We start from the raw sequence: 17,276 nt of genomic DNA, 5'->3' as shown, positions 1-17,276 counted from the left end.
AATCAGAGAGTACTGAAGATTACCAGTAAGTTATCCAGGCATTATAACAACTTAGCCATGTCTAAGCACGGAAAATAATAAGTGTAGAATGTAATTAATATTGCATAATTTAACAAAACTTAGCTTACGGGTACTCAATCAGTTGATGTTGTTAGGATGAAAGGCTGACTTGGTCTTATACTATTTCAACGTATTACTTGTACATCAGACCTGATATTTTAGCAGAGTTTTTAACTGGATGTACACAACTGACCACTGGCAATGCAGAGTGGACAGTGGTGGGGGTTTCAAGAGGAAAAAGAAATATTTAAAAACAAGCCCTAGCAGCTCCAGAGGTCAGCTGCGGTTCTTAATCTGTGGTCTGAGGACCCTTGGGGGTCCACGAGGCCTACTCAGGGAATCCGCAGCTATTTTCCCAAATTGAATATTAAAATTCTAAGATTAAAATTAATAAAGTATACACAAATGAAGAAGCAAAATTGAAAATGGGAAAACATTTTGCTGTATTCGATCGTGAATTAAAGAAAATATTTCAATATTTATGCTTTTCGTTTGAGGTTTGCTTGTTTTTGTATTTTTATGCACTGTTTTGATGCTCAAATAATAGAAATTGCTTAGGCCATGTGTCCCTAGGTTCCAATAATGACTCAGTGGTGGTCCCCGGATTCTAGTACTGATTCAGTGGGGTTCAAATAAGTCCAAAGGTTAAGAACCACTTCTATAAAGTATCCAGTCATATCATATTCTTTTACTCTCAACACCCCCAAAAATGTCCACTTGTCTTAATAGTCTCCTTTCTGCATGTTTAAACATTCAACGCAATAAGATGTTTCTGAAATTATGGGGGCCCAGCCAGTAATAGCAATATTGCTGCAAAGTCAGCTCTAAATGGGGAATAGAATGCGGAGACTATGATTACGACAGTTTTTCCACATTTGAAGGTGCAACGTTAGCGTCCGCATTTTGCTGGTGCTAACTAATACAATTTCTTGTGCAGTGAAGGAGTATTGCTGCTTTAGTTTTAGTGATTCTGCAATGCCACTTCATTCTAATAAGTAAAATTGTTGTAACATGATTTTTTTTACAGTACACAACCATTCCTAAATGAGGGCTTACATAGGGTCTACGGAGTTGCAGCTGGCGAGCATTTTGCCAACTCCGTGGGAATGGTGGCTTGTATGTAAGTAAAAAAGAAAGAGAATACCCAGCACACTAAAGACCAATCCCCAGGGTTTCAGGCCTATATAACTCAAGAGAGCTTATACTAAGAATTCTTCAGGAACAAATTTACGGGTGGCCTTCAAATGAGCGATTTTTGATAGACTGATAACAACATCTCATTGATGCTGTCCAATAACAGTTCTTAAACCATTTCATTTTGTGGTCGTCTTTATTGTTCATGTTCTCAAACATATTCTTTGAATGGAAGAATCAATAAAATTCAAACCATCTCCAGTAAACAGCCAACACCTGTTTAGCGATATTCGCTTGATCAGGGCTCTCGTATTAGTTTAGTTCAGCTTAGAATTTTTAAAAACTCTTTATTTTTGGACATTGTATTTGCTTTGTTAAGTTTGGAATTCCATTCTGTTTGTTTTCTGGGCCATGATATGCCCTTGTTTTTGTCCGACACAGTTCCACCAACTTTGATTTACTCCTCAGGATGTCCACTATGTCTACTGATATAAGTATCTCAGTAGACAAAAAAGTTTTTTTACAAAGCTGTACATAAAACCATCAGTTCATAAACATTTGGGTAGCCGAGGCAGCTGCCGTATCTGTCTTTACAATTATTACATTCTCTTTTATAAAATCCATCCTCAACAACTCTCTTTGGTAGTTGAGGTACCACACGGACCAAGAAGTGCCAAAGCCGATGTACGAAATAATACAGGTACTGTCATAGTGTGTTACTGTATCAATAAAAAATCTTAAGTCTCTTTGAGCAATGTTCTCCTCAGAAAAACCTAAAGCATAAAAGAATATTTTATCTCTGGATGGTCTCATCTAGTATTTCACGATTACCAGGCCATATTTCTCTAAGAGGAATGAGGAATGAGCAAAATGGTTCTAAAGTGCAAGAGAAGTCAAGCATCACACAACAGGTTAGCAGTCTATCTTTAAAGTGACAGGTTAATTGATAATGTTGAATGAGGTGAGACAAGTTGCACCACTTGTAGAGCTGAGATTAATTGTACTAGTTTGCGACTGGACATGGAGGGGTGGATGCAGAAGTATGAGGTGAGGTGCAAGGGGATCCTAAAGATGGGTGATTGCTAGTAGCAATCAAGGTTCAAGTGTTGGCGTCGGCTCAACATCCTGTGATTCTGGGCAAATCACTTAATCGCCCCATGCCTACCAAAAATGAATGTGTCCCTGTGTAACATGACTGGTGCTCATGTAAAGCACTCCAATACCTTCGGGTCGAGTTCATGCTATATAAAACCGCAGAAATAAAGGAGTAAATCTTGCCTTAAACCCAAACTCACACAGAAACATAACGAAACGCAACAAATAGATAGATGCCTGTATGCTACCCTAGAGATGGCTGCAAGAATGGCTGGATCGGTGACCTCTAGTGAAGTTTGGCAGAAAAGTTCCAGAAGCGTTTAAAGTAGTTTTTCTCACTTTGGGAAGATATGGAAAATCTACCACCAATGTCTTGGATGCATATTCACCAAGAGACTAGAATTAGTGAAAGTCACATCACAAACTATTCTACTAATGATGACATCACAGAAGGGAGTGCTCCAACAATCTTGTATTTATGGGTGAGAGGCTAGGGGAAGAGGGAGGAACGGAAACTAGAGGAAGTAAGGCTACTCAAACCTTTATTTCTGTTTGTTCCTCTTGTTGCCTCATGATCCTCGAAATAATGGGTAACAAGGACAGGTCCTAGCATGCCAAAGACCAAGCACACTAAATTGAAATCCAGGCTAACCCCATGATGCGCTCCCACCTTCCAACCAGTACATCCTCCATTCCTCTACTCACCCATGAGGTAGTCCACCTCTTGCTCCTTGATAGCCAGGAGCTGATTTCTGTTCCAGACATACGTAGCCACCTGAAGAGAATAACAGACACAGAGTCAAGATACAGAGCAATGCAACTAGGATGAAAAACATGGTCTGTATACTTGGGGAGAAGGTCGCAGAACTAACTCACAGATTTCCCTCTTCTGGAAGCCGAGTTCCTCATTTGTTGCAATAAACAACTCTCCTTCTATGTTTGAACCAGTTTATCAATCTAAAAAGAAAGGATCTTGTCCACTGCATCTCAATGGGTGGCTAAAGCATCTAGCTAGGCCTTCAATGCCCCCTCTCTACTTTGTCCTAAATTCCTGGTTGTTTTTAACACAGACTGTTCCTCAGAAAGTGCACATCCCGTTTAGTGAGGCGTGGTAATCTAAATCCCATCCAGCAGCTTCCTATGGCTACTCCTACAATAATGTGACAGGGACCTTCAATGTGCCACCTGCACAAGTGCTTGGCTCGATGCAATGCTGCTTAACTGGGAAGACAAACAATATGTAATCATGCCTTCCCTTCCTTCAACTGTCTGGTGGCCGAAGTAAAACGCTTTCCTTAAAAATTATCAAAATCACCTCCGACCCTTCTAGTGGGACAGTGTACTGATCATACCACCACTCAACTAATTTAATCAGACCCTCCAGGATTTCGCGATTTCGCGATTTTGCGATTTGCCGCGAAATCGGCACTTTTGTAAAAATGCCGCGATTTTTACAAAATTGCCCGCGAAATCGGCACTTTTGTTGAAATCGCGGCATTTATACAAAAGCAAATGCATGCCGCTAAGTCCTGGGGGTTTGTTGGTTACAGAGGCAGTAAGGTACTACTAAATACCTTCAGGTACGATGTTCCTAGTCGATACATAACCTTCCATGAGATTCCTCTTCAGCCTCCCTTCTCCACCTAGAGTCAGCACTGTTATTAATAAGATAACAAGGGTTGCAGTCCTCTGATATGCTGTGCGTGTCACTGTCGATACTCTCTGCATGCCTCTGCTTACATTAGAGACGTAGTTTCAAAGCCGCCCGCAGGGGCTGTGACTGTGACAGACACCACAGGGGGCGCCATTGTTGCAAGTGAACACCCAAGTAAAGACACTTTCAGATCACGGTTTTTATTTATTTTCCAAACGTCATTCTTCCCTCTCACGCTGTTGTAAATGTGGTAAAACACACGTAATTGTTTGGAAAGAGAAGAGGCAGGTTGTAGAATGCGAGAGGTTGCACAAGCGTGGGCTTCGTGAGAGGGTGTCTGCTGTGCTAAGCAAAGAGTAAGCCCACAAAGGCTTGTGTGCTCACAGGATGAGTCAATGCCCCCCAGCAGCCCCCACCCCCTCCCCCTCCAGAAATGGGCCTCTTCTCTTCCCGGGGACAAAGTGTGCGAAGGAAACCAGCCCAGTTTTATCTCCCAGGGTGGAAGGTGGGATGAGCGGTTGTAATGTCAGGACTCAGCAAAACCATCTCAGGCTTACAGTCTAGTCCCTTGTCGGAAGAGTAAACTCCACAGGTTATTTCATACAGCAATTGTTTGAAATCAAGGATGCCCAACACGAGCCCAGGAGGGCAGGATCCATATCAGATTATTGGCCAGATCGTCACACAAGATGGATTCACACACTTCAAATCAAAACGGAATTTATTTACCAGGTTAGTCGATAGCCTGCCACAGATTTTTTTTTTGTAATGCAGATTTATATACATGCCTTTTAAGGCCTTGAGCACAAACAGCTTTTCCATAGAGCAGTCACAGGTCTCCCATGCAGGGGAGGTGCATACAAATTAATGCACACATTACAAAAAATTCCCTGTCAACGATGATTTTTCACACCTAAATGACAGCAGAATAAGTATTTCAAATACTTTCCCTTTTTTTCTTCACCTCCGTGGCACTAGGCCAAGACGTGGCAAAGTAATAGCGTTGAGGCATTGATTTTATTGAAATGGAAAACTAAAGGATCGTGGGCAAAAATTGTGCCCGAGGTTTGCACTGAATGTAGATTCTACGAGTTTTGACTTCTACAGACAGCACAACGATTTCTACATCTTAAAAGGGCATTCAAGACATCAAACCGGTCGTTTAGCTATACAGTGCTCTTGGCCAGCATTTAAATAATTTTAACTATGTAAAAAGGTGCTATAAATGCTTGACTGAAAATACATAGACGTGCTTTTAGAATTCATGTCTCCTCTTGTTTACGTACTGCTCTGTTCAACTAAGTTGAAACTGGTTACTGGTACTAAAACTACACTGTGGTTGTCAACAGGTCATCCACTGCATTCAGCTAAACACACATGACCATTTTGTCATCTGCTCGGAGTCTTCACTTAGGACCTCTGGCAGTGACCTCTTGGTTCTTCTCTCTCTTGCCATACATATCGCGCTGACACCGCGCTATAAAGCGCCGCCTTGTCCCACGCAATGCGGGACGCCTGTAACGCTGTTTTGCTGCCCTGGGCTGCTGACGGGCAGTCTTTTGATTTTCGAGGGAAACAAAGTGTCTACATTGTAAATTAACCAAATATACATAGCTTCATGTTAAATAACAAAAAAATGAAGATATCTGAGTTTGTTTTAGGAAAAATGGCCAAATAAAATGCCGCTAAATTTCCATTTTTGTGCCGCTAAATTTCCATTTTTGTGCCGCTAAATTTGCCAATCCATGCCGCTATATCCTGGGGGGTCTGTTTAATACACATTGTTCAAAAATGCCAGAAGTCGACTTACGTAATGATGAGGTTTGTACCCCATCATTATTATAATATTATACCACAGCATTGTACCCCAAAGTAAAAGCCCCTCTTGGAGTAGAATGTTTTGACCAATCTCTTAATCCCCTACACAATTTACATCAAGGAACTGAGAAGTGCTGGACAACAGAGTAAGCAAATAATCTGAGCTAAGAACCTAAAATAACCCAGCCCCGACCACATATATCTACCAACGCCTTAGTGTTGTAGAGGTAATCAAAGACATGAATGTGTTCACTGCTTCCTAGTTTAAAATGTGAACTGACATCATTAACGCACTAGCATCCTCTAAATCTGCAAGGAAGAAACCACAACAGTTCGCCCCATGGTTCTTAAAGAGCTTCAAGATTATTAGAAAAGATAAAAAGTCTTATGGACAGAAGTGGTACTCTTTAATCTCCCTCACCATGTGCCCTTGCCTCCTCTACCCACATCTACCTGTCCCCCCCAGAGGCGTAGCTAGAGCTTGTGGCGCCCGGGGCTATCCCTCAGATTGCCGCCCCTGGGGGGTGGCTGAGAAAAAGGACGGCGAGCACTTGAAAGAGGTCTGAGAGACACGTAATATCGCCGCTAATATCTACCTCGATCATGCAAGTTACCTGCACATACATGACACGGTCGAAGGCTACACAGTTGAATACACCAGTGACCGGCAGTACAAAAGAGAAAACACAGACTGCATGCTCTATCTGGGGACTCAGAAAAAACGCATGTGACATCCATCGGAGAGCTGCGTGAACAAATACCTGGTAATCCCCTCAGCACAATGCAAACATGCACATACATGACACTGTTCGGGGATCCATAATCTACAGCTGACATTAAATGACCAATGCGCAGCATTGGCGGCCCGTTGCGGCGGTGTCCTTTATCATTTATTTGGGGACACCGACACTCCCCAAATAAATGATAAAGGCCGGCGCAACAGGCCACCAGCATAGCTGCCAAGATTCCAGATTAGCATGTGTGACATTTTTATAATTTCAGTGTAAATATGAGTGATATTTCAAAAACTTTGAGTGACACTTTCTCACAAGCAAAATCCAGAAATGAAGATGCGAGAATCATATCATATATGTAATATAGCACATAAAGAAGTAAGAGCTGTCAGCACAGCATGACCGTCAATCACAGAGAGAGTATCAAAGAGAGCAGCACTCGAGAGAAAGTTAGTTTCGGTACCTGCAGGTCTGTGGACTGATGCTGTGCAATAAAATATAATGTACATTGTTTGTTTGAAATAGTTTCTTGTGCATGTATTTAGCAAGAACTACCTTTCAAGTAAACGACTCTAATGCAGGTTACGATTTTCAATGCTATAGTGCTTCAGGATTGTGAATGGAAATCCAGAAGAGGTAATAAAATATAATACAGATTTTGCTTTACACGAATTTAAGAAACAGTCACTGTATTTGGGATTTCTGTTCTGTAAAAACAGCAACCTTTGCCTTGCAAAGTAATAGGTTAGCACATCTTACTATGCACGTCACCATATCAACTTAAGAAAAAATTATCTTACCATCAAATGCCTGTTCAAGAGTCCACTGTACACCTTCAGAAGCAGTAGATTGGTTCTGGGCTCGTACGTCTGTTCTTAACTATTTCTGGACTTTCGTGCTCTATAATTGCAGGTAGACTCTGGTGTACAGATGGCTGAAGGCAGGCTGTAGCCACCGCGGGTCGTGGCAATTCAAGTTGGCCTCCAGGCCGCGATGTTTATGGTCTGCAGCTGGCTGAAGGCAGCCTCAGGCCTGAGCAACGCAGGCCTTGGCAATTCAAGTTGGCCGCCAGGCCCGCCTCCAGTGAAAGCCGTCCAGGCCGCTGTACTGCCCTGACTACTGTGAATCGGGTGGGGCCATCCAGTCTTCATCGACTCTTCCCATAAAATATTGAATTCAGCGGGGCGGGGTCTGAAATAACAGGAGCTGAGAGCACATGGCGGACCAGGCCTGTGCAAGCTGCTGCAGGAAGAGCTGCGCTGCGAGCATCACGGCCGGGTGCTATCATGATATCTATAGCCCTCCGGGCAGCCGTGATTATTATCTGTAGCGCTCCGGGTGGCCCTCATCATTTGAAGCTCCCCGGCCACGATATTATGGTGCGCTCCCTCCGGCCATGAAAACAGGCCTCCCTCCGGCCAGGATAAAGTAGCCGGCCACCTTTATTGGCTCTCTTAAACTACCCGCACTCCAGTAGCAGGATGTGACGTCCCTGCGTCGACGTCAGGCTGCCATGATCCGCAGGATTGAATCACCATTAATGAAACATTGTAACAGTTGAGTGGGGCTGCCAGCAGCTTTAGTTCAGCTGGGCGCCTCAAGCCTGCTGTAGCAGCCAACACACAGCATATGCATGACAATGCATTTCAGTGCGGTAATGCGGTGTACCACACTGAAATGCATTGGTCTATCGCATGTTGCGTGATACTTGGTAGGACAGCACCAGTGCTGCATGGCCGCCGCCCACTAAGTAGTGCCGCCTGGGGCGGTCCGGCCCCCCGCCCCCCACTAACTACGCCACATCCCTCGCCTCTAATCTACTCTAATCTTAGGTTCCGGAGTGGAGTGCTACTCTCTGAAAAGCATTTCAATGCCTTGTCAGAGGTAGTAAGAGCTATAATAATACTACGTACAATTCAAGTATCCTAGAGATCTATGCACATCCAAGGAAAAAACAATTAAGGCAATATTGTAGCATGAATGTTTCTCCTGCTTCCTTTCTTAATGCCCCTGTCTCAACAGTGAGAGTCTGTCAGGCCTGCCTTTTACATCAGTTTTTTTCTTGTTGCTCTGTGACCGGTAGCCTAGGACATTTGCTCATCAAATTGCAAAAGTTAGCGCAAGTGATATCATGTACCACGTGAACATAAATTACTTCATAGGACAGACCCTTTTTCCTTACCTTCGCTCCTCAACAAAGTCATTATTTCTGCAGGGGGCGTGAATGAGAAAGAAGTGTGAAATGCAATTAATGACCAGGCGCAAATCGCGGTGGGGTGCCCTCAGTCGTTCCATGTGCAGTAACCAAAGCGGGGACTCCCTCTTCTGTCTTTGGCCAGGAAGTCGAGAGGGTCGCCAGTGGCATCATCTGGGGTGCCCGGACAGCTTATAAGGCATCACGAGGCAAGGGATCAGGCTATTTTTCCTGCCACTGCGCACCAGCCAGCATACCACAGTAAACATTCACCCACCCACTCCTGGAGGAAGGAGCGGATTTTCTTGCAGCAAAAAAAGAGGGGACTACCCAAAATTTGGACTGATTTACTGATCTTACACCTTGGATGGGGGTGTTGTTTTGTGCAGGCACTTGGCAAGCAGGAGGGGGGATGGACCAGCTTTTGGTCCTGGACCTTTCTGCCCTACCCCGGGATGCCTGGAGTTGAACATTTTGGGGATTTTGCCTAGTGACAGGTACCCCGGCAGGGACGGAGAGCTATGCGGTGCCCTGGTGTATGTGGAACTGCGGGTAGTGTATTGTCCATCCCTCTGAGAGATGGAGGGGAAGTTGCCACAAAGTAATGCCCCGGATGCCCTGGGCATGGGCAATGGATATGGAAAAGGGGCCTGCTGCTTTTCTTTGCATTCTAAAGTGCTGTCAACTGTTTATTGCTTGTGCAATCTTTCAGCTGGTTTGGTCTTATGTACTGTATTCTTAGAACAATAATGGCTTGGACTGATCTTCCAAGTGCGTTCTGAAGTGTTGTGCTGTAATGTGTGGAGACAACTATTTTATTGCTTGCACAATCATTGAGCTGTTTTGCTGATCTTACGCCCTGTATTCTCATAACAATGTCTTTGGCTGATCTTACAGTATTCTCATAACAATAATGTATGCCTTAACTATGGTTATCATTCCTCACTGCTGCGATGTGACTATGTGAATAAAAGGCTACGCCCTTAGTAAAACCACATTTATTGCAGTTGTCTAACTCTTTAGGTGTCATTTCAGTGGGGAGGCGGCGAGTTGCACATTGTGAGCGCACTGGAATGAGGTCTCACAGTTAGAGCTCTAGCCCGACAGGGCCAAGGCTAACAAAGAGCAGTTTCTCCTCAAAACAAAAGGGGAAGAGAGAAATTTTTAGAGCGGTCCAGCACACAACTTCCTGGGTAGCGTGAACCTCAAAAATCGAAAAAAATGTGTCATTCAGCAAAACCGCCAAAAGACAGATGATTTATATACTTTTGACTCTACTATCTTCAATTAAGACTTGGTGGTATTACAAAATGGCACACGTATTAGTTTTTTGAGTTTAACAAAAAGCAGTCCCACTGGCATCAGCTGTTACTCCTGGCTACCCTTAATGAATGACCTTGCTCTAGAAAGACCACACACAGTGTGGCATCCACACGCTGATGGCTTCGTTGCTAACTTCGCTATATCCTTCACAACATCTTCATGTGCTATTGGAGGTTACTCGCTCGATTGTGTGTTGAATGGTGGTGACTTTCTCAGTCATTTAGAACTGTGGAGGGTTTTTATGTACATTCTGTTTTAGTGTATATTTTACAAATAGAGATTTCTCAGAGAACACTACACACCCCATGTGCGGTTTCAATCCCTGAGGGGAAGTGATGCTGTTTGCGGGAAGCAGGTTTTCAGCACTGGGGAAGGGGAGGCGTGTCTGGCAGAGAGTGCTCATAGTCGCAAAGCTGATGCTGTTTATCTCACCTCTGTAGTCTGTTCACCTTCTTAAATATCTGAGCAACATGCAATGTTCTGGGTAGTGTCTGGTGTCACCTCTGGGACAAGGCCGTAGACTACTTACACATGCGTCTTCTTCCACTGTCCTTTTTTTCAGCATGTGACATGTTCTACTTGCTGTATATATTTTAAGTTCCTGCTCTAGCAACTGTCACCAATAAGAGCATGGGATTGAAAATGATTGATAGATGTGGTTAGTTTAATAGTGCTTATTCAATACATTATTCAAAATAGCTGACTATTCAAATATGATTATACATCAGTCAGAACAACTTGTAGTCCAATGCACTAAGCATGTGGGTCTAGTTTGGGATTTTAGTGATTTTATTCAAATGTTGTACAAACAGGACTTGTAGGTCTTTTTTAATGTTCTAGGTATGCATGTTAAACTTTTATGGTCCACTGAACCGAATAAAGTTGTTCTGTTCTGACAGACTGGTTGATTGATTGATAATCAACAAGAGTCTAAGAAACTGAGTCAATGAAGACATAGTCCTTCCCTCAACCTGAGCAGGCAATGCAGTTAAATGCAGGCTTTCGATTGTGTCAGCTAACTGCTGCAGGTTGGTGTTTCTTACAATAAAAGGTTTAGTCATATTTTTCAGTGGTTCTCCCTAAGCCATACATGTTGATAAGGTGATTCTGAAAAAAGGTCGCCATCTCACTCCTCATCAGTCATTAAGGATATTGTCTCCAGTCCTGATCTTTTTCACTTACAAATCACTGATTTTAAGTGAATTCATCTAATTAGCTCAATGAAAGAAAACCAAGACTACAAACCCCAAAATGCATTAGGGTATCAAGCAAACCAGCATCCCGAATGACCTGGAGGGAGGTGGTCACTCTAGCCTGAAATCAAGGTGTCTATTGGGTAAGAAATAATCAACTGGAAAGCACACTAATGCCTCCCATGTGTGCATGTATGTACTCCAAATCAGTCTTTCACAGTAGAGTTGCACAGTTACTCAAGAGAGGCAGGCACCCTTGTTCTTGGAAATACAGTGAGAATGTTACACACTATCCAGTTGTGGTTTCATAATGCAATGCAGTGAGAACACAAAGGGCTCCTGGGAGAGGAAACGCAGAGGCACGTACACCTGCAACCAGAGATGTGATAGCCCCATCCAGCATGCCTGACCATCGTTAGAAGCCTAGGAGGAAACAGAAAAACACTATGTCTGTCACAGGGGGGACATTTTTCCCACAAGCAGACTGCCTTTTTACTTGAAGGGAAGCGGGGAAAAAAGAGAAACAGTCAAGAACAAATGAGTTGCGCTTCCTGGCTCTTCTAAAGTGTTCAAAAGTGGAGATCAAATGGGGTAGAGGCTGTACCCTGGCTTGCTCTTTGATACCCCTCGCATTGCCGTAGGGACCTATAGATTGTGTGGTCCTGAAAACGGCCATGGGAGCTTTATTTACACTCTTTAATATCCACTCCATGCCATTCTTCTTGTTTCTCACTAACTCTTAGGTGTTGATGGCTTACGTGTGAGAAAATGGGTTGATCTTGAGAAGTCATATTGGGTCAAAGATCAATTATCTCACTTCTTCTATGCCAGTCGATTTGGTGATTCCATATCAATGTTTGAAACACAGTGCCATATGCTTTAATGCAAGAACATACATATGGAGGAAATTACATATAGGAATATTAAGATCTCCCCAACAGGCTGATGACTGCATGACTGCTACGGTTGGGGTAAAGGCAAACATGTTGAAGACTTACTCCCGAAAAAAAGATCTTAGATGACATAGCATCTCTCAGGGTTTTTTTTTGTGACTTACATTTGAGAAATTATTTATTGTTGTGATTTTTAAAAAAAACCTTAAAATAGTTAAATATAGATAACAACTGTGTTTAAAATGTTTTCTTTTAAGGCAGAAGTATGCAAAGGCAACAGTATATGAATTACATTTACAAGAGCATTCTCTGACTATTCGGTTGATCAATCTTTTCCATAGCCACGTCTTAAAAACTAGCTACTCTAGTTAAAAGCCCTGGCTTTTCAGAATTCAGGCACAGATTAACTGCATCCTTGCATGTACGAATTTCATGGCTAAAAATTTCAGAAATGAAACTAGTATCTCCTCTATAAGTACTAGTATTTACAAGGACATAAAAGGTGCATTAGACAATGGATCTTGTGAGCACAGCCTACAATGGTATACAACCTTTACAACGAAACTTTTACAACGACCTACCATTACAACGCAACTTTTACCACGCAAACTATTACAACGCATTGCTCTGGGGGGCGCTCTAGGATAGGGAATAGGTTAATTTACTATCCAATAACCTTCCCTACTATCCACGGGGACTGGAGTTGGAATAGTAAATTAAACTATTCACTATCCAGCGCCTAAAAGCATTATGCGTTGTAATGGTATGCGTGGTAAAAACCGCGTTGTAAAAGTAGGCGTTGTAAAAGTATGCGTTGTAACGTCATACATCCCCTACAATCAACCTTGCCATTGGCCTTTAATATCCAAAATTTGGATTAAGCAAAAATATAGGCACATTCATTTTCTGTCTTCTGACTGAGTCTATCAGTGTTTCTAAGTTAGACTGACTGGGCCTAGATTCAGGTGTGAGGTCACGACAGTGTGTGATCTTTCTCAGAGAATGAAAATAATTTAAAACTCTGGATTTAATGGTTAACTGATCTGCAATGAAGGTCTAAAAATGTTTTGCATAATGAATGTTCTATCAAGCCTCTTGTGAGTTCAGATGTTCCTGCTAACTTTGGAAATATGTTGACCATGGACTGTCTGCCATCTCCTTTTTATCCTTTCTGAAGTTCGAAATGTGTTATTTTTAAGTAATGATATGCCTTTTCTTAGCCTGTGACACATCTTTAAAAGAAGGCAAACCGTACTTGGCATGTCCTGCCAAGATACGCTGAACTCTAAATGGATTTATTTGCTTGTTTCATGTAAATGCTCCAATCCAAGGACAGCCAGCACGTATATATGGCATGTGCAGGCGGCAATTACAAGATCACATGAAATATAATGTTCCTGTTCGCTATCACTCTTAACCATCTTTTACTGCTCAATCCCACCCACCCCAACCTTCGCCATCAGACACCAGATCTGCCCATCTCTCATCCACAGAGGTGGGAGGAGAGGAAGTTTTAGCCCGAGAGGACAATGGTCAATGAACTGCAGACGGTAGCCAACTCACTTCCAGGACTAACAAACCAACCTGCTGATATTACCAGGCCCATCACTGGAAGACAGCCTCCTATGGAACTAGAAAGCATCAAAGGTCCATTGATTTTCTGCACGGTTGCGATGAAGTAAAAGGTCTTTTACAGGTGGCAGTTGTACAATCATAGAAGGACTCCTACTCCTGTGCCTGCTTATAGACAAAGCCCAGGTCCATTCAGATTAAAATAGGAACCATGAGGTGTTGAGAGATTATTGATTATACACAGATGTCCAGTCAATAATCTTCAATTTCAATGCAGACATGGTATGTAGAACAGTACGAGCATATACCCTTCATTAATACATCCAACTACCTAACCCAATCTTTCTTTGTGAGAAATTTAGGGTGGGTGATTATTAGCCCTTTTTATCAACTTCAGCAATATCCATCAGTACCTTATTTTTGGGTTTTTTCTCTTTCCAAATGTTGATGAGGTTCAGGCCATCCAGGCGAGTTCCGTTGGCCTTCTCGTCTGTGGGGTATTCTGCATCTGAGTGATTCTTGGGGTACATGTATTTACGTCCGCCTCCCATGATCACCTAAAAGGGGGAGAAAAAACAGAGTTTCTGTCTAACCAGTTCTGGCAGTGTAACATCTCAACTCTTCACTCCTGTCAGTTCCCAAGAAGCTTGGTTCTCACACATATGTGCTAGTACTGCCTCCACAGACTCCCCGGCCTCCTGTCACATATCAATGTCAAACACAAAGCTTTCAGAGACTAACCAATTCCAGAATCCACCCAACTGTGTTAATTTGTCCTCACAAAACCCGGCTGAAAATGTAAAATCAAAACTAAAGCACTCCTGAGCACAGGAACTCTGGGTTTTGTCTTCAAGAGTACAAAAAAATGTATATTTATCTTGACTCGTATTCTAGACATATATACATAAAACACTAGTGAGAGCGGATTGACCATTTGCTCGGTCTGAGTAATGCCGATTTGGCCAGGCTTTCTTTAGGGACTTTGGGGCTGGCTCTTTGCTGGTTTAGGGCTGCTCTCCTGCTAATTCAGGGCTGCCTGCAGGTGTTTTCACACTGCTCCTTATTAGCATCTCAAAAAAGTAAAGTAACATGTTTCTTAAAGTTGGATTTTCCCAAGAAACATTCTGGACTGCAGCTCCCCACCCCAATTTGGCAACTTAAAGAAACACTGCCCCTATTTAAGAACCTTATCTTTGAAGGTTGTTTTGCTTTACTGGGCTACACGAGGATAGCCAATCTCTGCTGAATATCACAAAACACCAGGCAAGTGGTTTCCTTAAACTATAATACCGGTTCAACTATAATACTAACTTAGAGGGCTACAAAGTTACTGGAACAATACCTCAGTGACATATGGAAGTTAAGCCTCCTTACGTGTGGGGAGCAGAGTGCGTAACATTTTACAATGAATTCATTTGAGTGTCATCTGCCTTCAAATTTTCAGTTCGCCCCCCTAATTAGCAAAATGTCTCTTACAGCTTTCAGGGGGCTACCAACAGTGCCGGATTGGGAACCAAAACTGGCCCTGGCAAAGAGCTCGGCTCTTTGCCAGGGCCAAAACCGGGGCTCGGCCCAAAGCCGTGCGGTGCACCGGGGGATTGCCCGGTGCCCGCTACGGCCATTCGGGCCTGGCTACCAACCCGAGCAAAGTTTTCTCTCCCTTCATAAAATTATTCAATTTCATTGACTTCGATGGAACACCCCTCTAAAAATGCCTTCCTGCGCCATCTTTGAAGAATCAACTGAATTGTGAAGTATGAATGTAGTGCCAATCTTCAGAAGGTGACCTATGATTGGCCTGTTGGGAAGCAGCGAGCTGGGGCACACTTCCTCCATGAAGGGTCATTCACCTCATCTCTATATGGAGCAGACCACTTCTGAGTGACTGGAGGACTTGACAATCACAGGCTCCACGCTCAATGGACTCATCCCTCCTTGGAAATCGGAAAGAACTCAGGGGAGAGACCGCAACCTGAAAATAAGTAAAAGCTATGGTTGGGCAGCAACTATTCCTTTTTGGAACAGCCAACAATGTTGATGCTAATTCCTTTTTTATTTGGCTGGGAGGGTCTGGCCAAAACCTGCACATCAGTTTTCAGCTTAACCCCTTGCATGCTGATGACGGCCCCCAGCCGTCATGCACTACGGTGCTCGTGTGCTGATGGTGGCTGGGGGCCTTCATAAACCAGCCCACTCGCGATTCTGCCGCACAGGCGCAGAATCGCGGCCGCATGAAAGGGGTTAAACCTAGCGTAGCCTTGGCAGTGAACAGTAATCAGCTCTCGTATTGGAAATTGTTGAACTATGGCCTGCTCCCTACAGACAGACTACAGAAGTGAAACCAGAGGATCACCATTAAAACGCAACATGGGGACAGCAATTGCATCCAAGGCAGACCATATGAAACATAACCAATGGGAGTAGGGCGACTCGGCTCATGATACTCCATCACAGCTCTATTACAAATTCCTTATAGCGTATAGTACTTGTAATAAGGCAGACACAATATCTGCCACATTTTGATTGAATTTGAAATCCATCAGACTCTAAATGAGGTCCTAGATGCATTTTTATAAAGCTACTGGACCCTATTTTCAGGGCATCCACGCTGCAATCAACCACATTGTTTGTGGTGTAGGGTAGTGACGAGGGGAAGATACAGCACCTCTTTTCAGTCAGCCTAGATGAGATTCACCTATGTCTAACATTGTGCGCCAAACATCTTGCAACCATCTTTCTCTCTACATTCCCCCACTCCTGTGTCTAGTGATCAGACCCTCCCACCTCTGTTTATTTAAGTGTTTCTTTCTTGGCCCTCTTGTGCATCCCTTTCCTGTGGTACTCTGTCTCTCTTTTAGGCCCTCTTTCCAACCAGTCAATCATTTTCATCTGTCAAATGTTCTAATTCAAATGAACTTTATTGGTATGATGAGTTAGATCAGTGTTGCCAAAGCTAACACACAACATCTAACCAATATACAAAACCACAAGGTTTGAAAATTGCTATTTTTCTGTTTTCATACAAAAATTTGAACATGAATTAAGTGTGGTAGGCATTCGTGTCCTTAGATTTCATGTCTAATCCGATGGCAGGATGTAACCTATCTGCCAGCAGTTTCTGACAGTGTTCTCTTAGGATGGCAAACTGAGTTGTATTCACATTTTCTGATGAAATATTTGTCCCTCCCCGTCATCTCTCGAAACTATGGACCTTATTTAGAAAACTTGACAGATATCACTTCTGTCGTGGTACAACTGCCACTGGAAATAACGCTTTTGTGATACCGCTGACTCAATATCCACCTCGTTTCCGACAGAGTAACCCATCTTCCCAACTCTTAATAAGGCCTAATGTTTCTCTGATACCCACACACCATCTATAGTGCAGGGGGAAATGTGTTTCACATTATATTTTTCCATTCTAACACTGGATGCAGATCCTGACCTCTCTGTGTTTCCATTTCCAGTTCTGTCGAGCTGTTTCTACCTACAGTTTATAGTTTATGATCCTGTACCTGGTGAGTGTGTCTGTGTGTTGTGCCCTGGCAGGGGTGAGTTCGTTTGCTGGGCTGTAGTTCCTGCGAAGGGATGTCTAGCAGTTTGAAT

General features: G+C 43.2%; 1 protein-coding gene across 4 annotated transcripts in view; it reads right to left on the bottom strand.

Annotated features, from left to right (window-relative positions):
- Positions 1 to 17,276, bottom strand: part of LOC147710895 (alkaline phosphatase, tissue-nonspecific isozyme-like) — a 380,338-nt gene that overhangs the window by 42,648 nt on the left and 320,414 nt on the right. For all 4 annotated transcript variants that reach the window (XM_086921666.1, XM_086921667.1, XM_086921668.1 and 1 more), the window contains 2 exons: positions 14,084 to 14,227; positions 2,995 to 3,064 (listed from right to left, as the gene is read on the bottom strand). In XM_086921666.1, coding sequence (XP_086777792.1) covers positions 2,995 to 3,064; positions 14,084 to 14,227 — 214 coding nt within the window. The remainder of the gene's footprint in view (positions 1 to 2,994; positions 3,065 to 14,083; positions 14,228 to 17,276) is intronic.

Source organism: Lissotriton vulgaris, chromosome 5, assembly GCF_964263255.1.
Source record: "Lissotriton vulgaris chromosome 5, aLisVul1.2, whole genome shotgun sequence".
Lineage (NCBI taxonomy): Eukaryota > Metazoa > Chordata > Amphibia > Caudata > Salamandridae > Lissotriton > Lissotriton vulgaris.
The sequence above is the reverse complement of the archived record's forward strand: the minus strand, read 5'-3'. Positions and strand labels throughout refer to the sequence as shown.